This window comes from Lynx rufus, unplaced genomic scaffold, assembly GCF_022079265.1.
Source record: "Lynx rufus isolate CCGP_SWC_20201006 ecotype Redwood Valley unplaced genomic scaffold, mLynRuf1.p SCAF_8, whole genome shotgun sequence".
In the NCBI taxonomy this organism is placed as follows: Eukaryota; Metazoa; Chordata; class Mammalia; order Carnivora; family Felidae; genus Lynx; species Lynx rufus.
In genome coordinates, this window is record NW_025814896.1 from 134,648,814 (window position 1) to 134,672,416 (window position 23,603).

General features: G+C 40.4%; 1 protein-coding gene across 5 annotated transcripts in view; it reads left to right on the top strand.

Moving 5' to 3' along the window:
* The window catches only part of KIDINS220 (kinase D interacting substrate 220), a 96,282-nt gene that overhangs the window by 24,694 nt on the left and 47,985 nt on the right, over positions 1–23,603 (top strand). For all 5 annotated transcript variants that reach the window (XM_047068945.1, XM_047068944.1, XM_047068947.1 and 2 more), the window contains exons 8-21: positions 796–993; positions 3,275–3,373; positions 5,032–5,130; positions 6,408–6,506; positions 9,766–9,943; positions 13,585–13,749; positions 15,004–15,183; positions 16,008–16,173; positions 18,101–18,252; positions 18,677–18,966; positions 20,184–20,324; positions 20,989–21,232; positions 21,398–21,486; positions 22,937–23,081. In XM_047068945.1, the coding sequence (XP_046924901.1) occupies positions 796–993; positions 3,275–3,373; positions 5,032–5,130; positions 6,408–6,506; positions 9,766–9,943; positions 13,585–13,749; positions 15,004–15,183; positions 16,008–16,173; positions 18,101–18,252; positions 18,677–18,966; positions 20,184–20,324; positions 20,989–21,232; positions 21,398–21,486; positions 22,937–23,081 (2,245 nt within the window). The remainder of the gene's footprint in view (positions 1–795; positions 994–3,274; positions 3,374–5,031; positions 5,131–6,407; positions 6,507–9,765; positions 9,944–13,584; positions 13,750–15,003; positions 15,184–16,007; positions 16,174–18,100; positions 18,253–18,676; positions 18,967–20,183; positions 20,325–20,988; positions 21,233–21,397; positions 21,487–22,936; positions 23,082–23,603) is intronic.

Here is a 23,603-nt window from a genome sequence, read left to right on the forward strand (position 1 = left end):
GATCGTGACCTGAGTTGAAGTCGGACGCTTAACCGACTGCGCCACCCAGGCGCCCCTGGGCTATTCTATTTTAATATGTGAAAGAACTATGACTTAGTTTTAGGGGCTGGTCTAATAACTGAAATATTTCTATAAGCAAATTACATGACATCTCAATATAGATCAATTTCTCAAGAAACAATTTTAATGCTTTTGGTAACAGGTCAGTTTCTTCTATCAGGTGATTTATTGTTATAAACTATACGTGCAGCTTTTAAAAGAACCACTAAAAATAAGACCATTTTTGAAAAATGTGGTTTCTAGGTCACTGTGAAAGGAGAATGTATTACACTTTATTGAAATATCCTGTAGCTATCAGTTCATTGTTTTCAATGAATTTCACTTCAGTTTTTCGTATAGGTTTTATTATAAACAATTCTTTGTTTGAAGCCCAATTAACCTTATTTTGGATTATTTAATTTAGAATGTGCTTAATTTTGAATCATCCCATCTCATCTCATTATATAGTGAGAGGGTCTGTTCATTGTCAGCAAATCCAATGTCAGATTATCATTTGAAGAATTGAATGTCATAACAGTCCTCTTGACTCAAGAGAATTAATGTATCTTCAAAAACAGAAAATGTGCTTCCTGACCAATTTTGGTATGTGATTGGTTATTTACATTGGCATTTTATTATCAGAAATAACTGTTAATGATAGACTATCTTTTTGAAAATACCAGTTTTATGATTGTTGCATAAGTCATGCTTTCTAGAATGTACTGATTTCTTGGGCTTGTTTTTATTTTGTTTTAGAATTCAATGACTGCACTGATTGTGGCAGTAAAAGGAGGCTACACTCAGTCAGTGAAGGAAATTTTGAAAAGAAATCCAAATGTAAATTTAACAGATAAGGATGGAAATACAGCTTTGATGATTGCATCAAAGGAGGGTCATACGGAGATTGTACAGGATCTGCTCGATGCTGGAACATACGTGAACATACCTGATAGGGTAGGTTACCTATTTCAGATTGGTCGTCTAGTGGTAACATGATGGAAGATTACCTTAGCTTCTCACACCTTTCAGGATTCTTCGTGTATGTCATGCATTTGTTTTAAGATAAATTTTATTTCTGCCTTTAGAACTGAGGAGTTAACAACTATTCAATCTTTGTGGAAGGTGTTCTTTTTGATCTTTGTCAAATAATATTGTTACTGAAAATATCACATGTACGGTAACTGTCCTTGATGTATATTACTGTCGTGTTGTTCATGGCTGGTGTTACTCACTTCCCCAAGTTTTCAGGTACCACCTTTACACTTAGAATTATCAAAATTGTACTCTTGTTCTACCCTCTTCTCAGAACTCTACACTTGTATATCCAACTCTGCTTGAACTCTGCTTGAATGTCTGCTGGGCTTTTAAGACTTAGGGCAAAGCAGATGACTTGTTTGTTTGGTTCATCCCAAGCCTGCTTTTCCTCCTGCCTCCAGCTCAGGAAATGGTGTCCCCGTCCCCCCCCCCCCCCCCCACTGTTGTTAAAGCCCCAAGTTCTCCACAGTAGCCTTGGCTTCTCTTCCTCACCTGCCACATCTGATTCTTCAGCGAGTCCCCTTGGTTCTACCTGCAGAGTGCATCCTGTACGTGTCTGCTTCCTTTCATTCCCCCTCGTACCTCCCGAGTCTCAGCCACCGTCTTCCCTTGTTACAGCAACAGCACCTTAACCGGGTTCTCTTTTGTCTCTAATGTATTCTCCGTGCTGTGCTCAGAGTGACCTCTAAAGCAACAAATCTCATGTGTACTCCTTTATTTAAAGCCATCCACGGCTTCTCTTGCACTTAGGATAAATGTTACTTCTTTGGTTTGTGAACACCATACGACATTGTCCTTGCCTGACTCTCTGTCCTCGTTTCGCAACACTTTAACCCTGTTTTAATAGGTTGCAGGCATATTAACGTTCTCCCCTTTCTTGAACACGCGATCTTGTTGCTCTGGGACCTCTGCGCCAGCTATGCTCTGTCGGGAATGCTTATCATCATGATCACTGTGTAGCTGTCTCCTCCTTGTCATTCCGCCCTCAGCTTAACTATGAGTTCCTCAGAAAGATCTTCTCCAGTGACCCAATCCAAAGTAGCTGTCCGGTCACTTTCTATCATATCACTGTTATTTTAATTTATTTGCATAGCATTTGTCTGATTGTTTGTTTGTGTGTTTGTCTGTTGTCTGTTTGTCTCCTCTAGCCTGTCAGTTCTTCTAGAGCTGGGACCTTGTTTGTCTTGTTTCCCAGTACCTAGAACAGTACATGGCACACAGTAAGCAATGAAATATTACAACGTTTTATTAATTTACTAGTCTGGAACCGTATTAATGCTAACATTCTCACCTAAAGTTGGTTTGCCTTGGGTTTGTTTCTGCTTTTAATGTTGTAAAGATACTACTACACAGGGCGCTAAAGTCGGTTAATCCTCAAGGACCTGCATCTTGATTTGGCCCATTGAGGCCCACTAAGGATTGAGATGAGCCCCAGCCCATAGACTCACTCAACTCAAATCCCTGCAACTGATACGTAATTTAGAGTAAAAAAAAAAAAAAAAAAAAAAAAAATTCTGCCCATTGCCAAAATAGCCATTTTACATTTGAAGTAGTAGAAGGGTAGAATTAATACTGATCGTGGCTTGGTGAATATAATTTCAGGGCAAAGAGATGTCTTTATGAGGTAATGAACTTCATCTAAGCCTCATCATGGGGAATGAGTCAGTCTTAGGCACTGTTAGCCTGTAATGCCAAATTGCCTAGAATGTAGATACTGGTCTGGGAACCGGCCTCTCCCTTAATTAAATGTGGTCGGTTATAGACCCACTGATGGCCCTCGCCCTACGAATCCCTTTTTTACAACCCATGACTTTTGTCACATAGAATTACTCCAACAATTTTGTATTATGTCATTTCTAAGTGTTCATTCGGTTCGTTGACAGCTATGGTGTCATTTTATTTAATTTACACTTAGAATGGGAGGTCTTCTTCAAAGAGAATGGCTTATCGTTCTGGGTGACTTGTCTTTCTCAACTTTTGTCCTGGAATTTCAGAGTCCTCATTTTGAGGTATAACCTTCTCTTGCTCTCAGGGCCCTTAATGTTAGGTGTTAATATTAGTTAACTAAAATTTTTCTCTTGAGTTACTCTTTTATCCAAGAAATTTTCAGAGCAATATCTGTTAGTATGCGATGAACCTTAACTTCAAAGCAGTGTTTATTTGTTCTCGTCAGTTTGCCTTTTTTTTTTTGTCTTTTCAGAGTGGAGATACCGTGTTGATTGGTGCTGTCAGAGGTGGTCATGTAGAAATCGTTCGAGCACTTCTCCAGAAATATGCTGATATAGACATTAGAGGACAGGTGTGTGTGTGTGTGTGTGTGTGTGTGTGTGTGTGTGTGTGTGTTATCTCTGCTGCTACCTCTGAGCATAATTAGTTGTACGTGTCGACTGATCCTAATGTCATTCTTCTAATTTTTCTATGAAGATAAACATCTAGACCCTACGATATTTAATGGATGCCTATATTAAGTTTCACTGCCATTCTTACAGAATTTCTCCATTAACGTCATATTAGATGACATTAGAGCATGTTAGAAGCTCATATTTTTCAAACACGCCTCTTTTATTAATGTGTAAATATATTCAATCCTGAAATTAGTAGTTTACGAGACAGTTGCTGGTACTTTGAATGCATGTAATTTATTTATTCTGTTTAGTACTTTCCCTCTGTTCTGCCTTTTCCCTCCATATGTTGTTCTTCTCTTCTTGCTGTTTCTCTTCTCCTTGCCTGTTCTGTTTGCCTTTCCTAGGACCACTTGATAGTGCCTGTGCACTTTGTTTAAGCCATAGCTCACAGAGCTACAAATTACAAATTACTAATGCTAGGTAAAAGCTCCCCTAAAGTTGTGAATTTAGCCAATATTTTAAGAGATTTAGGTTAAAAAAATCTGTACTTAACCCATTTTGTTGTTGGACAGTCTACACTTCTGCTCAGTTTTTCCTTGTATCCAAACCCATTAAAAAATGTTTATTTATTTACTTATTTTGAGAGAGAAAGAGAGAGGGAGGGAGGGAGGGAGAGAAGGAGGGAGGGAGGGAGGGAGGGAGAGAGAGAGAGAGAGAGAGAGAGGATCCCAAGCAGGCTCCACACTGTCAACGCAGAGCCTGACTTGGAGCTTGATCTCTCAAACCGTGAGATCATGATCTGAGCCAAAATCAAGAGTCTGACGTTTAACCAGCTGAGCCACCTGGGTGCCCCCAAATCCATTAAAATTTTTTATTTACCATTTGTTTTTGAGAGACAGAGCATGAGTGGGTGAGAGGCAGAGAGAGAGAGGGAAACACAGAATCCGAGGCAGGCTCCAGGCTCTGAGCTGTCAGTACAGAGCCCAGTGTGGGGCTTGAACCCACAAACTGCGAGATCATGACCTGAGCCGAAGTCAGACCCTTAACTGAGCCACCCAAGCGCCCCTCCATTTTTAAATCAAACTAATAAATATTATGCCAAATGCTGTGAGGGACTTAACATGGAATCCTTGGCTGTAAGAAACACCATATTTTAGGGAGGTTTTACTTTGTTTTGTTTATGTTTTTGTGTTTTGCATAAACATATAAAGTGATGCCTTTTGATAGAAGATGGTACATGATTGATTGCTTAATGAAAGGTTCAAGTGTAAGAGTCTTGAGTTGGGGAAAGAGGGCATTAAGGCTTTTGAGAGCAGGTAGAATTTGAGTAAGATTTGAAAGATGGGTTGGATTTAGATAGGTAGAGAAAAGGAAGACTGGTATTTCAGGCAAGGACGGTGGAATAATAGGATGAGAAAATTCAAGAAAATGAGCAAGTGAAAGACTACTTCTTAGCTGCTGAACAGATAAGTGTCGATATTCTTTCCTGTTTGTTGGTAAGATCTATTAATGCTTTCTGGCAGAAATGTTAAAAATGATGTTTTATGTTTACAAGTAGCAGTTTCCCAATATTGTATCTTATATGAAGTGATGATTTTTTTCTATTTTGTAGGACAACAAAACTGCTTTATATTGGGCTGTAGAGAAAGGAAATGCGACGATGGTGAGAGATATCTTACAGTGCAATCCTGACACTGAAATATGCACAAAGGTATCAAGACCCAGTGCAGAATGTCAGTGCTGCTGATTTTTTTCAGTCATTGGTGTTTGATGTTAGAATTATGCTGATTTTACTGGCAATAGTCTATATCAAATTAGGCAGTAATTTTGTATCCTTCCGGAAGTTGTGTATTCACAGGAAAATACAGTGTGTAATTCGTTACTTTTTAATTAAACACTTTCAGAAAATACAATATCAGCTATTCACAAATTGTAGACAGGTCATTTCCTCAATCCTTTTATGCTCTTGTTTGGAATGCAGATCATATTTCCTTGTAAAAGACCAAGGTGGGTGGTTCTTGGTTCCCCAAACCAGTTGCTTTAGTCTATTTTACTTAAATCATGTGAAAAATATAAAACTTGATAAGACTTTAGTGACTGTATTTGGCTTTATGTGTAATAGTTTTCCATGGGGAAATATATCTGGAATTCTGGATCGAGGTGGCAGGCCTTCCTAGTGAATAAACACACTTTGGAGTTACTACCCTTATACTTCTATTTTATCTGCTGCGGATTGGGACCAGCCTCTTTCTGTCCTGATTTTGGTAACATCAGTGCCCTAGGACAGAAAGTTTCCTGGGTTACCTTTTGATTTATGGGTGGTTCCTAGATAATCTTTTTTTTTTGGACCTATGTGACGACCACTGTGACCTTATGTGGGTTCTGACCAAGCTTCTGTTTTCCTAATTCAACGCTGAGCTATGTATGGTCTCTTCTTATTTCCCTCGATTTGATTTTGAAAAAAATCATGAACTTTTTTGAGGTTTTCCAGACGCATGCTGTTTGTATCGAATTGTTATCCCTGTTACACACAGGTCCTTAGGTGCATAGAGATGTGAAGTGACGCTGGTAAAGATTTCTGGAAAATCTAGACACTGGCGGGCCTGGACACTGGCTGAGCTGTGGGTCAGTTGGGAAGATGGTGAGAACGGGACGTAGTCTCTGGCGGTGCTGCCCAGATGTCAGTGGTGGAGCCTGGGGTACGGCCACATCAGCGAGGGGCAGGGCACTGTCGCCAGAAATGGCTGACGAGTCGCTGGGCCATATTCCCATTCTCGGCTGAGTGACACCAGATGATTTCGATACAAATGATTGGTGGTGAAAGGCAGTTTTCTTACTAGTTTCTATGGCTACGTTTTTTTGAGGGCATTGGCGATATGGTCCGGTACCACAGTCAGACAGTTGAATTCTTACATGTGCATTTACATGACTTTAAACACGTAGGAGTAACGCTGTTAATCTGGCAAAACTTCTTATCTGTGCCTGCAGGATGGTGAAACACCGCTTATAAAGGCCACCAAGATGAGAAATATCGAGGTAGTGGAGCTGTTGCTAGATAAAGGAGCTAAAGTATCGGCCGTGGATAAGGTAAGACATCTGCGCAGAGAACGCTCTTTGGAAGGCTGTTGCTAGCCTGACCTAAATAGTTGCTGGACTTAGAGGGGGGCTGGTTTCATTTTGCGGAGGGAGAGGTTACTTGCTAGGGATATCTCTTTGGGGTTTTGGTGCCGTGATCTCTTCTTGGCTGTTCTGATAGCGTGCCGCAGAGTGGGCAGACCTAGTGTGCTGTTAAAGAGGCCGCTTCAGATTTTCCTTCCGTTGCTCATGCCGGTTCTGGTGAGCCGCCGCCGACCACCATCCGAGGAGGACGTCATCCGATGTAGAGCCTGGTTGCGGATAAACAGGAGGAAAGAATTTAAGGGGCTGGAGAAAATAGACTCAGAGCAGGCTGGCATTTATGTCCACTAACAGGAGGTAACAGGTGCTGCTGCGTCCTCACCATAATTCTTTTAGAGAAATGTTCGTAGTTTTTTAAAGTTTATTTATTTATTTTGAGAGAGTGAGAGGCAGAGAGAGAGGGAGAGAGAGAATCCCAAGCAGGCTCCACACTGTCAGCACAGAGCCCGATGCAGGGCTCAATTCCACAAACCGTGAGATCATGACCTGAACTGAAATCAGGAGTCAGACACTTAACTGACTAAGCCATCCAGGCGCCCCCATAGTTTGTTTCCTTTTACTCTTTACTTATTTTTGAGAGAGAGAGAGAGAGAGAGAGAGACAGAGTGCGAGTGGGGAAGGAACAGAGAAAGAGGGAGACAGAGAATCCAAAGCAGGCTCCAGGCTCTGAGCTGTCAGTGCTGCACCTGATGCGGAGCTTGAACTCATGAACTGCAAGTTCATGACCTGAGCTGAAGTCGGATGCTTCACCGACTGAGCCACCCAGGTGCCCTCATCAAGTGCCCCCATAGTAAATTTAACTTGAAATTGCTTAATACTTTATATAGAATTAATCCCCAGTTTGAGTTTGTTTTCATTTTAAATGGAGTTCTTTTCTACTTTCAACTGATTCCCTCCCATAAAACGAGTGAATTGATTTCTGTACAAAGTAAGAGATATTATAAATTTTTCCATCTAAATGTATGATATGATTTGGGCTCTCCTAATCCATAATAGACTGAAGTTTATCTTCCTATTATTCATGAGACAATTAAACAAACAAACAAAAAACACAGAATCAATATGTATTAGTATTTTATTTTATCAAGAAAACACCACTGTTTCAGGAAAAACATAACAAAAAATCTTCCCACCCATCATTACCACATTTATATAATGTCATATAAAAGGAAGGAAACTTTAATGTTGAAAATTAGGAATGACAGAAAGTCAAAGAAGAGATTTTGAAATTGAATATATTTAGGTTTATAGAAAACTTCCTGTATTGGCTGTTTTTCTCATTCTGCTGTTACTTGTTTCTGGCTCTGATTCCCTAATTTACAATAAGGAACCCACTGGATTAAGTGCCCTTTAAGATTCCACATGGCCTCATTAATTCTGTAACATGCCATTTATAAATATTTGTTGCATACTCACTAATAGATTGCCTGAAGTTCTCGGTCTCGACATCCTTGTGTGTGTGCCCTGCCTCGAGTCAGCACACACTTGTGACAGGCACACGTGATACTTGGGGCGGTTGTTCACTCATTCAGCACACACTTACTGAGGATGGGTAAGGTGGTGTTGTGCTAGAATTTGGAATACAAACCTGTAAAAGTCTTGATCCTGGCTCTTCGTAGAGGATTTCATAAAGATACACTAAGAATGAAGACTAATGCTATTTCCACCTAGCCTATCAGAGATCTCAGTTTTTCTTCTGCACATTGGCTGTGGGTGTTCATATCTTCCCTGTCTTCCCTGAATTTTCAGAAACCTTGTGTCTGGCAGAAGTGACACAAATGATATTTCTACCTTCTCACAGATTTGGGGATAAGAAATGGGGTTCAGGTGGGGAAATAAAATGATGAAATCTGATGCAGATGTGTTTGGTTTGAGGGCTGATAAGACATTCAGGACGCCATGACCAGTAGGCATTGGGAAGTATAGGACTAGAATTTGGGCAAGAAATCAAGACTAGTGGTCAGAATTTGGCAGTTAGTTACCAAGAGATAAGAATTGCATGGGTGTGACTAAGGTCATCAATGGGAAGAAAGATCAAAGCTGAGGTCAAAACTTTACTTACGGAGTGTGTCACATCCTACTTAGTTTTATAGTTTGGATATTTATCTGATTTTTCCTGTTACGTTGTCAGCTGTTTAAGGTCAGGGGACCTTAAACATTTTGTCTTCCAACCCCCCAAGTGCCCAGCTGGTGCCTTACTTACATGGAGTGAGTTCAGAACATAGTTATTGTGCCATGTGTTTAGGATGTAGAAAGAGAATCTAGAAATGGAAGAAGGAGACCCAAAGCAGAAGATGAAAGTCAAAATCAAGACAAGGTTGTGCCATAGAAGCTATAGGAAGAATACTGCAGGTCATTTTCATTTAGTGTTTCTAGAGAGATCAGGGTTGACGAGAACTGAGAATGTCATTTGTTAACTGGATCAACGTCTTTAAGAGATGGTGTTTGTGAAGTAAAAAGTGGGAGAACACATCACGGACCTAAGGTTTTTGTTTTGTTTTGTTTGTTTGTTTTTACACGTTTTCATGAGTGTTGGATGTGAGTACAAATGTGATTAGAGATTCTAATACGGGAAGAAGGTAGGTTGATGGGCTGATGTAGGGAGGAGAGCAGGAGAGGTTGCACTGGCCGGAGAAGGGCGCACAGAGTATGGTAGGGCTCCAAGGGAGAGAACTGCAGGACAGAGTTGAGGGCTTAACATGATGGAGGCTGGTTGGCAGAGGGCATGGGAGCAGGTGAGATCACTCGTGTTAGATGGGGTATCAGTATAGGCTGTGAAGCTTTCTAGACAAATGCAGAAGAAAGTTGTGCGATAGGGTAGAAATTAGTTGAGAAAAGTGAAGGACGTTGTGGACAAATAAATGTTTGGATGAAGGCTGGCAGCGGATCGGCGAAGAGAGCCTGTTGCTTCTCTCTCAGTGGGTTGAGGGGAGGGGAGAAGAATGACTTCGTTCTCCAGGGCTGTGGGAGAAAGGCTACCCAAGAAGAGCTAGGTAGGGAGCTAGAGAAAGAAATTACAGAGAAGGTAGAGATAAAAATTCAGATTTATTCACTCTGAAAAACAGGAGAAGTTCAGATTTTTCATTATTTTACAAAACATGAAAATTGTTACTCTGTATGTGTTACATGGAAAATACATGAAAGTTCAAGTTTCCTGCCTATTTTACAGAAAGGAGACACGCCTTTGCATATTGCTATCCGTGGGAGGAGTCGCAAACTGGCAGAACTTCTTTTAAGAAATCCCAAAGATGGAAGGTTACTTTATAGGCCCAACAAAGCAGGCGAGACTCCCTACAACATTGACTGTAGCCATCAAAAAAGTATTTTAACTCAGATATTCGGAGCCAGTAAGTATTGGGTTTTGTTCCTGACTGAGCTTTGGAAAAATGAATGTTACGTGAAAGTTAAGGGGCCCATAGCAGTTTGGCATTTATCACTTCACTGGAGATTGTGAAAGTTGAGGAAGCTGTTATTTTGCTGTGGAAAAATACTCCTTCCTGCCTAAAGCTCTTCTGCATTGTCCTGCAGTGTCTACATCGAGTACATCCAGAGTCAGCAGTCAACGTTTAAGACCTCTGAAAGTCTAGCCTGCTTTTCTAAAAATCTCCCTGTTCTCCTAGGCGCACTTCATGTTTTTACCAAAACATGCCCTGTTTTCCGTGCAGCCTGACCGCTTAGAGTTCCCCGTGTTTGCTCGTGTTCTGCCTGCCACAGGTCTGTCCTCTCCATTCCCAGGAACGTCCCTTACCCGTCAGTCTTCTTTCTCCAAGGCTCCTGTCATTTCTCCCCTTCTCAGTGACGTTTTAACTGATCTGCCTCACCAGGCAAAGTTTTTCCTAGTTTGAATACTTAAGCATTTTTATGTTTCCTTTTTTAATACTTGTTATACCTGGCCTTTTATTTTATTAGAATTTTCTCCCTTCAGATTCCAAGTTCTTCAGGATAGGAACTATCTCTTCTTATCTTTATGTCCTCTGTAACATCTAGCATAATGCTTTGAATATTGTACTAAAATAGTTTTTGATTGAAAAGAATGTACATGCACATATAATCATTCATATGTGGTGTTTTGAAATATGGAACAATTTTCTACTAGAATTAAGAGAAACAAGCAGGAGATAGTAGAATCCCACCACCTTCTAGTTGAGCTTCTTACTTAGATACTATTTTTACGTATGATTCTATTGTATTATTGAGTTCTTGTATTTTAAAATACTTTTTAAAAAAATATTTTTATTTATTTTGAGAGAGAGAGAGAGAGACAGAACACAAACGGTGAGGGGCAGAGAGAGAGACAGAGAATCTGAAGCAGGCTCCAGGCTCTGAGCTGTCAGCACAGAGCCCAACGTGGGGCTTGAGCCCACGGACCGTGAGATCATGACGTGAGTGAAGTCAGACGCTTAACTGACTAAGCCACCCAGGCGCCCCTAAAATATTGTTTTCTAATTATAATAATGCACACACATTAAATTTCCAGAATAAAGACACAAATATAGTAGAAAGTATAAATTTCCCATTGTCCCCTATCTCTTAATTCATAACTGTTTGAATGACTTAACAGGATTTTCTATACATTTCTAAAAATGTTTTATGCTACATATACAGCCTTAAAAAGTAATAATTGGGTCATACCATATTATAAAAGTTTTAAATAATTAACTATATTTAAAAGCTAATGTATATATATTAAAAGCTACAGTAAACATCTTTGTACACATATCCATTAACTTTTATTTTTAGGATTATTTTCTTAGAATAAATGCCCAGAAGTAGAATTGGCAAGTCAGTGGAGGCTCACGGTGTTGGTAGACTTTTCATATGGTTTATAACAATTTCTTCTGCCTCAGGCCATATCGTGCAGTTCCCCATAACCTTGCGAATGCTAGATATCTCCAGCCTCCTTAATCTATGCTAATCAGATCAATGAGAGAAAAGAATCTCCTGTAATTTGCATTATAAAATTATTAGTGAGATTGAGATCTTTTCTTATGTTCATAGGCCATTCGTAGTTTTGCCATTTTCCTCTTTGTGTCCTTTGCCTACTTTCCTCTTGAGTTTTTGATAGTTTTTAAAAATTGGTTTTAAGTGTCTTTGTATGATATAGATATTGACCCTGGGTCCATCCTATATGTTGCACCCCTCTCCCAGCTTCTTCCTTGTTTATAGTGATGGGGTTTTTATTCCTCGTCTAACAGTTACGCAGTTTTGTAGTGTATTTGTCAGTCTTTTCCTGCAGTTCTGGCCTCAGTATTATATTGAGAAAGGCCTTTTCCATGCACTGATTTAAAACATTTTTACCCTATATTTTCTTCTAGCATTTTTATGGTTTCACCTTTTGCATTTAATATTTTAATATTTCAAAAACTTACTTTTATGAGGTATGAGATGTATAGAGTTTTCATTTTATTTTTTAAAAAATAGATGGCTCATGCACTGTTGGTTTGAATGCAAACTGGCGCAGCTGCTCTGGAAAACAGTGTGGAGGTTCTTCAAAAAATTAAAAATAGATCTACCCTATGACCCAGCAATAGCACTGCTAGGAATTTACCCAAGGGATATAGGAGTGCTGATGCAGAGGGGCACTTGTACCCCAATATTTATAGCAGCACTTTCAACAATAGCCAAATTATGGAAAGAGCCTAAATGTCCATCAACTGACGAATGGATACAGAAGATGTGGTTTATATGTACAATGGAATACTACTTGGCAATGAGAAAGAATGAAATCCTGCCATTTACAGCAACATGGATGGAACTGTAGGGTATTATGCTAAGTGAAATAAGTCAGTCAGAGAAAGACAGATCCCATATGTTTTCACTCATGTGGAACTTGAGAAACTTAACAGAAGACCATGGGGGAAGGAAGGGGGAAAAAAAAGTTACAAACAGAGAGGGAGGGAGGCAAACCATAAGAGACTCTTAAATACTGAGAACAAACTGAGGGTGGATGGGGGGTGGGGGAGAGGGGAAAGTGGGTGATGGGCGTGGAGGAGGGCACTTGTTGGGATGAGCGCTGGGTGTTGTATGGAAGCCAATTTGACAATAAATTATATAAAAAAGTAAAAATAAATAAAAAATAAAAAATAGATGGTTCGCCTCTCCCAGCATCACTTGCTAATTCCTCCCTCGTCCACTGGTTTGAAATGCCACTTAGCTCTACGGTGCTCTAATTGTTATACCTTTGTCGTGTATTTTTTATTCTCCAGAAACAACTACTCTTTCTCTGGTAGTCTTTTAATATTTTTTCTTAGCTATACTTACGTGTTCTGACTTTTCAATTTTTCAAAAATTTCTGTGGGATTTTGATTGGAATTGTCTCAAAGTGATAAATTAATTTGGTGAGAATTGCTGTCTTGAAGTCATCGAACCTTTCTGCCTGGAGCCATATGATGTCTCTCTTTCTCGGATTACTGTATTCTTCAGTGACTTTTAATAGCTTCTTTCTATAGGTATTGCACATATTAAATTTATTCCTATGTGCTAGTTTGTGTTTTAATCATTTATTGATTCTAAAATGTACATTGTTCCCCATTTTAACATCTCTGAAATTGAAATGTGTCTTACAATTGATGGATGAGAGAGCATTGTGTCATAATTTGGCAACACGTTTTTCTTTCTTAGTTGTACATGATAATGATGCATCTTTTTTTTTTCAATATATGAAATTTATTGTCAAATTGGTTTCCATACAACACCCAGTGCTCATCCCAAAAGGTGCCCTCCTCAATACCCATCACCCACCCTTCCCTCCCTCCCACCCCCCATCAACCCTCAGATGATGCATCTTACAGTAAGCAGGTAGGTATCTTAAATTCAATGAAATACGGTATTTAAGAATTAATACCTTTGAACCTATTACACAGGTCTAACCATTTAAAATAAGGCTTTTTTCCTAATGAAATCAATAATCGATAAATGAGACTTAATGTTGCTTTCTAGTGGTAGTGTCTGTTTTTAATGTAAGGAAATGGTGTGTTTATAATTACAGGACACTTGTCTCCTACTGAGACCGACGGTGACATGCTCGGTTACGACTTGTATAGCAGTGCCCTGGCAGACATTCTCAGTGAGCCAACCATGCAGCCGCCCATCTGTGTGGGGCTGTATGCACAGTGGGGAAGTGGCAAATCCTTCTTACTCAAGAAACTAGAAGGTAAAGGGCATGCTTGTACAAAGTCTGTATGTATAGTGAGGTTTCCTTCGGTGTTTTTCCTGAAGTAAAGACAAAATAGATTTTTATGTATGGGTGTGTGTGTCGCACAGTTTACTACATTGAACGTTTTATTGTCCTCCAGTTGATCCTGCACACGATCATTTGATTTCTCTTCCTAAAACAAAATCCGGTTGTGTTATAATACGCTTAAGACCCCTTGGTAGCAGATTTCCTGCATGTGCTATTTATTGTTATTTTTATTTTTATTAAGTAAGCTCCATGCCCCACTTGGGGCTTGAACTCACGACCCCGAGATCAAGAGTTGCCTGTTTCCCCCACTGAGCCAGCCAGGCAGGCGTCTGTGCATGTGGTATTTATAATCGTCCTATTCAGAGCCCCTCTTAAACTTGTCAGTTAGCATGGCACACCCACCAGCACTGCCTCTCGTGGGGCCCCGTGCTGTGGGCACAGTCACAAGGGCTGTTGCTCTTGCAAGAACAGCCTAGACACTTTTCCTGGGTTGTTCCCTCTGTTAGGAGCTTCATAGACAACCCCCCGCCGGCCCCCACCAGCCTTTTGATTGGCAAAATCTTACTCATTCCTCAAGGGCAGGTTTCAGTATTACCTATTAATTTTTTACCAGGTTTTGTGGAAGGAATGACTTGTTTAGGGCTCATTTGGGCTCCGCACACACCTTGAAGAGCAGTGATTCTTAAATGTGATTGGAGGGAGAAGGGGTGAGGAGGAGAGAGGAAGGGTCATGATGTGTAGTTTGAAGACACATAGCAAAGTAATGTTTTTCAGTTTTGGGTGTGGAAATAATACCTTGTTGCTTATGTAATACAAACCACAAAAAATAAATATCAACAACATCTTGACAAATGGGAATATATGAAAGGATGTGTGCACCCTCAGCGTGCAGCAGGAGAGCAGGTGAGACCAGGGTGGGTGTGCCCCTAGGGAAGGAGGCTTGGAGGCTTATCTGAGGAGAACTTTGGCTAAAATGGTTAAGTAGCAGCACTCTATATAGGGATTTAGTAAGTGCCCGATATATGTCTATACTGAAAATGTGAACATTTCAAATTCAGTTTGAAGTTGTATTTCTTAAAAAACTTGGAGGGAAAGGAAAAAACTACACCTGAAGCAAATATCACACTGCATGTTGACTAACTGGATTTAAATAAAAACCTGGAGGAAAAAAAAGTTGCGTTTCTTAAACAAAACAGGACTGAGGCTTTCTTATTTCTCTTTCAGATGAAATGAAGACTTTTGCCGGACAACAGATTGAGCCTCTTTTTCAGTTTTCATGGCTTATAGTATTTCTGACTTTGCTGCTCTGTGGAGGGCTCGGTTTACTGTTTGCTTTTACAGTTGACCTGAATCTTGGGATAGCAATATCATTGAGCTTCTTGGCTCTCTTATATATATTTTTTAGTAAGTTTTGGCTTTTTGTTTTTTTTCCAAAAATAGAGACAATGTCAAGACTCACTGTTTTATTTCAAAGAGTATCTGTATCTCTTAAATATATCTATATTTATAAAATATAAATATTATCTGTAGTTCTTAAATATTATCCATATCCCTCCTCTAAGTGATTTTCATAATTAAGTGAGAAAAGGGATCTTTTTGCTATTTTAGAAGTTGGCCTAGAGGAACATTGTCCACCACCTGGCTGGAGTAGTTGTAAACGCTGGTGGAGTGCTCGTTAATATTGAAGCAGAACTATAATTTGTTATACTCGCTTTTTAATATGTTAATGAATTACTGTATTTAAGTCTTTTTTGAAAGTGCGTCTTCATAGCCATCACTGCCATGCTCTCAGGCATTTTGATCGTGACTGTGATCTTTATTTTATCTAAAAACAAAGTAAATAAAATGTAGTCCTGTTCTTGGGGGATATCATCAGTTGTAAAAGAGGAAATAGATTCCCTGTCAGAGGAGCTGGTGGTGTAAAAAAATGATAAACCCCAAGTCATGTACATTTGAGTCTGAACTAAGTGATATGTTTCTGTTTAAGGCATTATCTTTCTGATTGTGTTTCTTATGTCATATTTGAGTGAGTTTACTTTTCCGTTTTCCACGTGCCTTCTCTATGTCGGTTACTCGGTGGAGGACTCCTTTGAGGAGGCTAGGAGATAGCCTGGCACCAGGGAAAGTCATGTACGCCTACCTCCCGTTGCTTGATATCTGACAGTTTGAGAAAAAGAGGCTGCTTGAGTAATGACTGTCAAATAATTTCTTAATCGTTTACTTTTCAGTCGTCATTTACTTTGGTGGCCGGAGGGAAGGAGAGAGTTGGAATTGGGCCTGGGTCCTCAGCACCAGACTGGCGAGACACATTGGCTACTTGGAGCTGCTCCTCAAGTTGATGTTTGTGAACCCGCCTGAGCTGCCGGAGCAAACCACGAGAGCTTTACCTGTGAGGTGAGTTGGTCCCGTGATGAAAGTAGCTTTGGATAAGATGAAGCAAAAATGAAGTGTTTGAGCAAAAATGCCTCATTTCTCGGCGTACGTTCCAAAAAACATTGGTTTCATGAATTTTTTATGTGAGAAATAAAACAACATGTCCTGGTTGAGTGGGTTTGAGAGACACTTCATGTCGTACCTTCCTCTTGTACATAAAAGGATCGGAGACCTTTTATGCTAAAAAAATCTGGTTAACTTTGATTTAGCAAATTTTATCAGAGCATAAACCTTTCCCCTACCCCCCCCCCCCACCGTTTATGACACCTTTTCCATCCTTTGGGGACACTTTGAAGAGAGTGCAGGACCTAGGATGGGTCCTGGCATCCCCTTGCTTTAGCACGTAACCTTGGCAACACAGCATGCTCTCTGAGCAGCTCTTTTCTCGCCTGTAGAAATATATTGACTTGCCTGTCTAAAGTTATTACTATCAAATAGGAAATGCATGAGAGAACAGTTCAGAAATGGTGGAAAACATGTATGTCAAGAATAAAGGAAAAGTGGAAGGCTCCAGGGGAACGTCAAGTGAAAAACAAAGTACAGAATTGAAAGCCAAAGGAATTCAATAGGAATCAGCAGAATATTTAAATGTATATAAAATGATTAAGAATTTTAAAATTATTTTAAGATAAAATGTGTAATCTAAGAGGAAAATAATTAGGCCAACCCAGATGAAACATTGAAGCTATGAATATAAGAGACAAAAATAAAGACAAAAACTTATGTGTAATTAGCATATATGATTAGGTATTAGGAGAAGGATTTATAGATGAAAAGGTAAAATTAAAAAGTTAAGAAAACATACAGAGTAGAATGAAATAATTGGGGGAAACATTTTTTACAGAAAATATATTTTAAATTAATGAGATGGTATTTTTTTTTTAAAGTCTGAACAATTAAAATAGCATAAAACAAGGTCACACAGTATAGTACAGTGGGGTCTTAGATTGTATTTGAAAGCACTGCTTATCTACTGTGTTGAGATGGACATTTAATTTAGGGATGGCAGGGGAGAAAGGAACAGATACAGAAATCATATCCACCCAGAGGGTCAGGAGGCAAACAACTCAGTTATTTCAAAGAACAACTGTGAAAAGCATATTTTACAACTTATTTTTAAATCCCTGGTAAACGTTTAAGCTGTAAATAAAACATTCTAAAACTTGAGTTTCGAAATGGCATTTAATTCTTAACAACTGTAGGATTCTCTCCACTTTCTGATCTCTCTGTTGGCACTTAGCACACTTTGTGTGGGCAGCTCTTTTGGCTGCGTCCTTTTCAGTCAGCGTGCCCGCGACCTGTTGAGACAGACGTCTGATGCTTTGTCGGAACTCTGTCGCCTCTTGCTACCCTGCTGCTTTCAGTGAGAATTAACGTCCTATAACTCTGCTACATGTAGCTTTGGTTATTGTCTTTTCCTGGGACAAGTATGTAAGATGTTAGAAGTGGTCGATCCCTAATTACAAGTCCTTTTTCCTCTCAGAACTTTATTTTATTAAAAAATTTTTTTGTAATGTTTATTTTTTATTTATTTTTGAGAGAGAAGAAAGAGAGAGAGAGAGAGAGAGAGAGAGAGAGAGAGAGTGAGAACGGGGGAGGGGCAGAGAGAGAGGGAGACACAGAATCCGAAGCAGGCTCCAGGCTCCGAGCTGTCAGCACAGAGCCTGATGTGGCGCTTGAACTCACAAGCTGTGAGATGATGACCTGAGCCGAAGTCGGACGCTTAACCGACTGAGCCAGCCAGGCGCCCCCCTCCTCAGAATTTTAAACAGTATTTTAAAAGGGACATTAAGAAAATGTAGGGTAAGTGATACAGAGATGATGTATGTGGAAATTATTTGTTTCTTTAGATACCTGAGTAACAGTTTATTCCCCTTTTCCCCCCAAGGTTTTTGTTTACAGATTACAACAGGCTGTCCAGTGTAGGCGGAGAAACATCGATGGCTGAAATGATCGCGACTCTGTCGGATGCTTGTGAGAGAGAGTTTGGCTTTTTGGCAACCAGGCTCTTTCGAGTATTCAAGACTGAAGATACACAGGGTAGGACGTCCCTTCTACGTCTTTGTGTGTGTGTCGGGGTTGAGGATGGGATGAGTGTTCAGGGCATTTCCGTGAAAACATGAATGAACAGGGGCGCCTGGGTGGCGCAGTCGGTTAAGCGGCCGACTTCAGCCAGGTCACGATCTCGCGGTCCGTGAGTTCGAGCCCCGCGTCAGGCTCTGGGCGGATGGCTCGGAGCCTGGAGCCTGTTTCCGATTCTGTGTCTCCCTCTCTCTCTGCCCCTCCCCCGTTCATGCTCTGTCTCTCTCTGTCCCAAAAATAAATAAACGTTGAAAAAAAAAAATTAAAAAAAAAAAAAAAACATGAATGAACATCAGAAATCCCTATGCCATGACTGTAATGGTTAGGACTTTCTAGACACTTGGTGTGTAAATAATTGTTAAAACCGTCTGTTGTCTTGCAGGCAAAAAGAAATGGAAAAAAACGTGTTGCCTCCCATCTTTTGTCATCTTCCTTTTTATCTTTGGCTGCATTATTGCTGGAATTACTCTCCTGGCTATCTTCAGAGTTGACCCAAAACATCTGACGGTGAATGCCGTCCTCATATCTATTGCGTCGATAGTGGGGTTGGCCCTCGTGCTGAACTGTCGTACGTGGTGGCAGGTGCTGGACTCTCTCCTGAATTCTCAAAGGAAACGCCTCCATAATGCTGCCTCCAAACTGCACAAGCTGAAAAGTGAAGGATTCATGAAGGTAAAGCACTCATGGGTCATTAGAAGGTAATTGTAGTGTGAGTGTGCTCCCCTAACCATGATGGTGGGGCTTTAGGGAGTGGGCTCTCTAAAGGTCACAGTGGTGCACTTGTTTTTAGTGTTATTCCTGATTTGCCCTATGGAAATGTACATTTAAAGTGGAAAAAATGAAAACAATACAGATTTTTATAAAATAGACTTTTATAAGATACTCCTAGGAGTTAGGAGATTGCTCTACAGGTCACCTGCCTAATAGTAACAAGTGTCCTGCCTGATGATATGGGCTCCCCAGAGCCCGGTAGAGGAAGCAAGCACCACTAAAACATAGAAAATAAAGGGGCGCCTGGGTGGCTCAGTCAGTTCAGTGTCTGACTTCAGCTTAGGTCATGATCTCATGGTTCATGAGTTCAAGCCCCACACCGGGCTCTGTGCTGTCAGCGCAGAGCCTGCTCGGGATCCTCTGTCCCCTGCCTCTCTCTGCCCCTCCCTGGCTCATGTGCTTGCACGAATTCTCTCTCTCAAAAAGAAATTAAAAAAAAATTGACGTACGTATGTATTTATTTATTTATTTTTGAGGGAGAATGTGTGCATGCACCAGTCGGGGAGGGGCAGAGAGAGAGAGGGAGACACAGAATCTGAAACAGGCTCCGGGCTCTGAGCTGTCAGCACAGAGCCCCACGCGGGGCTCGAACCCACAAACTGTGAGATCATGACCTGAGCCGAAGTTGGACGCTCAACCGACTGAGCCACCCAGGTTCCCTGATTAAAAAAAAATTTTTTTAAGAAAATAATTAAACAAATAAAATAGGGCCATACTTTTAGAACCAAAAGGGACTTTGTACAATGTCTGTAGCCCCTTCCTGTCATCAAGGTCACTTGCTATCAGGAGCCAAGTGTAGTGTGTGAATCCTTTGAATTTGCATTCAGTTCCTAGCCTTTTGGCTTTCAGAGCATGTGATCTTGGCAAGTAAGTCACTCAACCCAGTTTGTCCTTTTAAAGTGGATGTGACCATGTCCCTTGTAAGAGTGAAATGCTCTAATTTATGTAAAGTCACTTGATGAATTGTGAGGCACTCGCTGCAGTTTCATTGGAGCCACAACTGGCAGCGAGGACCTGGGATTTCTTTTCTTCCTGTCAGATGAGTTTCTATCAGTGTTTTTAAGAAATGTGCTTAAATTTCTCGTATCTTCGGTGCTTCTATCCTTTCTTTCCTGCAGGTTCTTAAGTGTGAAGTGGAATTGATGGCCAGGATGGCGAAGACCATCGACAGCTTCACTCAGAACCAGACGAGGCTGGTGGTCATCATCGACGGACTAGATGCCTGTGAGCAGGACAAAGTGCTCCAGATGCTGGATACTGTATGTCGTGGTCGTCTTCAAACTCCTGATTGTCACATACGTAGCAGCTGAACGACTTCGTGAATTTCTCAAATCGAATTTGAATAGTACTTTTTCTTTTGTAAAAACAACCTTTTTTTAGTGTAGAAGCATAGCCAGTCAGTGCTTCATCACAAACAGATTTAAACAATTTTGGCCTAATGGCTGTGTGAGACAATGAAGAGAGTAGCTGTGAAGTCCATGGTGTCACTCCAGTTGTGGTTAGAATCAGAGACAACAGTAGGGAGTTCTGTGGGCTTGTAGTTTATGTTAAAGTAGGGCACATCGGTGGCTCTGTGAGGTGCATGACTGCGGAGAGAGCCAGTGTGGCCAGCACCTCATGTGTTTTCACAACTGTTTCTCATGTATGTTGATCTTTCCTTTTATGTAGACCATAAATATTTTAAAATAGGACAGGGTTAATTATTTTCTTTGAAGGTTTTATCACGGTCAGATGGTGAGAAATTGTCAGATGGTAAAAAATCACATTAAGACTTCAATGAGATTTGTTTTCATATGGAATAATATTTTAATAAACAATTAGTATTTAAAAATATAGTCACTAAAGGATAGATTTGGAAGAGACTTTTTGTTACTTTGGATAGTATGAAATTTATGTCATAAATACACATTTCTTCCGCCACAGGTCCGAGTTCTGTTTTCAAAAGGCCCATTCATTGCCATTTTTGCAAGTGATCCACATATTATTATAAAAGCAATTAACCAGAACCTGAATAGCGTGCTTCGTGACTCAAACATAAATGGACACGACTATATGCGCAATATAGTTCATTTACCCGTTTTCCTTAATAGTCGTGGACTGAGCAATGCAAGAAAATTTCTTGTAACTTCAACAACAAATGGGGACATTCCGTGCCCAGATACTGCAGGTAAAGATCAAGTTCCTCAGGGGCTTCGGGTTTGAAGTAGTTATGTAGTTTTTGTGGTGACTCGCCTTTTACCTTGAAAAGTATTGTTAGTATTTCACTTCTCTTTCAATATCACGTACAACAGAATTCTGGTACAAATGATGCTCTCTCAACAAATTCTTTAAGGGATACAGGAAGATGCTGACAGAAGAGTTTCACAAAACAGCCTTGGAGAGATGACTAAACTTGGTAGCAAGACAGCCCTTAATAGACGGGTAAGATGCCATTTGTTTTGAGCCACATGTTTGTACCGCTGTTGTCCAAATAGAACTAGGGTGATGCTGCTTAAATTATCTTCTGTAGATAGTGCATTCAGCTCGGCAGATACATTGGATTATTGAGTTTCCTTTCGGCTTCAGGTGTTTTTGAGGAAATGCCTGACCCTGGAGCCCATCACAGCTGTGCAGCGTGCAGCAGCCCCTGTCCTCTCCTAACCTGTCCCCAGCTGCCCTTCCGGACCTCCGGCCCGCGGAGTCAGGATCTCTCAGTGAGATTTGAAAGGTCCTCAGATGATCTCCTCCAGGGTTTCATTCCACGTCAGGCTGTGTCCGTCCTGGGTGCTTGTTGCCACCATCGCTGTCCGGGAGGAAGCGCCCCGTGCTCCTCCTCTTGGCCTTCCTCCTTCCCAAGGGTCTGTGACGTGTGACCCTTTCTTTCCACCCACGTAGTGATTTTGTGTCCTGCCCAGCCACCTTGGGTTTCCCCTCGAACGCCCTTGTTTTCCCTGTCCTGCCCCATTTCTAGAACCCTCTTTTGTACAGATCGAGGGAGTATCACAGGAAGATGTCCGCTTGCAGTAACTTACAGCGATAGTGCTGCTGAAGGACGGCTGAGTTGGGCTAGCGCTGGCACCGTTTTCTTTTTCTGAAGAGAAAAATCCAAATCCACAATTTGGGACATTTTGTAGAAAAAATGTGTCTTCGGTGGTATTTTGATGTTTTGATTTCATGTCTCTCCCCTACACAAGTATGAATACAAAATGAACATGAATGACAATTGATAGCACCAAATTAAGAGGAGGGTATAGTTTAGCATTTTGAATTTGTCTCCTGGGAGCCCATCACCCGTCTGGGCTCCGTGTGCTCGCATCCACCATTGCCTTGTTTCCTGACCTCAGAGGAGGGCTCGCTTCTGTTGTGCCCGTTCCTCCTCGGATTAGAAGGGATTCTCTACCCCACTCTGCCCACCTTGGTGCCTCTAATTCTTACGCAGATGTGAAGGTAGTTGTCACACGTTTAAACGTTACCTCAACATGAAAATGCTGAATCCTTAAAACTAGACAGAAGGTTGTTTGCTTTATTATTTCCGGGTTCCTACAGGAACTCTGAGTAAGATGGAACTTCTGTAAGAGTTTGATTGGATTCTCTTTGCATAATTCTGCTTATTGCAATCTTTAAGGCATTTGATTTTCTGTAACTGTACAACCATAAATCAAAATACATCTGAAGCTAACACACAGCATTTGATGCACTTGCTGCTGCTATTACTTTATAACTGTCCTGTGAAGATTCTGCCTCAGAATAATAATAATAATGCCTATTATTACTGTACACGCTTCCCCTTTGGATTATTTCTGTTGTCATCATACACATATACTAACTTCTTGAAAGGCCTTAAGTTCTCAGACAAGTATTGGTTCATTCTCCTCGTGATATACTCCTTCAGGATACTTACCGAAGGCGGCAGATGCAGAGGACCATCACTCGGCAGATGTCCTTCGATCTTACGAAACTGCTGGTTACTGAGGACTGGTTCAGTGATATAAGTCCTCAGACTATGAGAAGATTGCTTAATATTGTTTCTGTGACAGGTAACTTTTCTTCCTGTCTTCTGGTAGGTAATAAGCTTTAACACATCAGCAGAGCAATTCAGTTTCAGAAACAGAAGGGTGTACTGTGTTCATACGTTTACACCGTTGTCTGGCACTTTCGTTTGCATTGAGTGTACCTAATAAAACCTATATTAATTTTGACAGTGAAAATCAATCATTAGTTGGGCACTGTTATTTTTAAAACTTGGTTTAAAAAATTTTTTATTTCACCTTAATTTTTCTCTTTGTACGAAGGTAATTTTATGCTAATTTGTATGACTGAATATAATCAACTTATGATTTAAATGTTGACATTCAGATTTTGTATGCTGCTCTTCTGTTTTATTTTCAATGATATTTTCTTTTTTATTGTGTTAAATATAATACATATAACAATTTACTGTCCTGACCATTTTTGTGGGTACACTTTGGTGGTGGTACATACATTCATGTTTTTGGGCAGCCATCACCTCCATCCATCTTCGTAATTGTTTTCATTTTCCAAAACTGAAACTCTATACC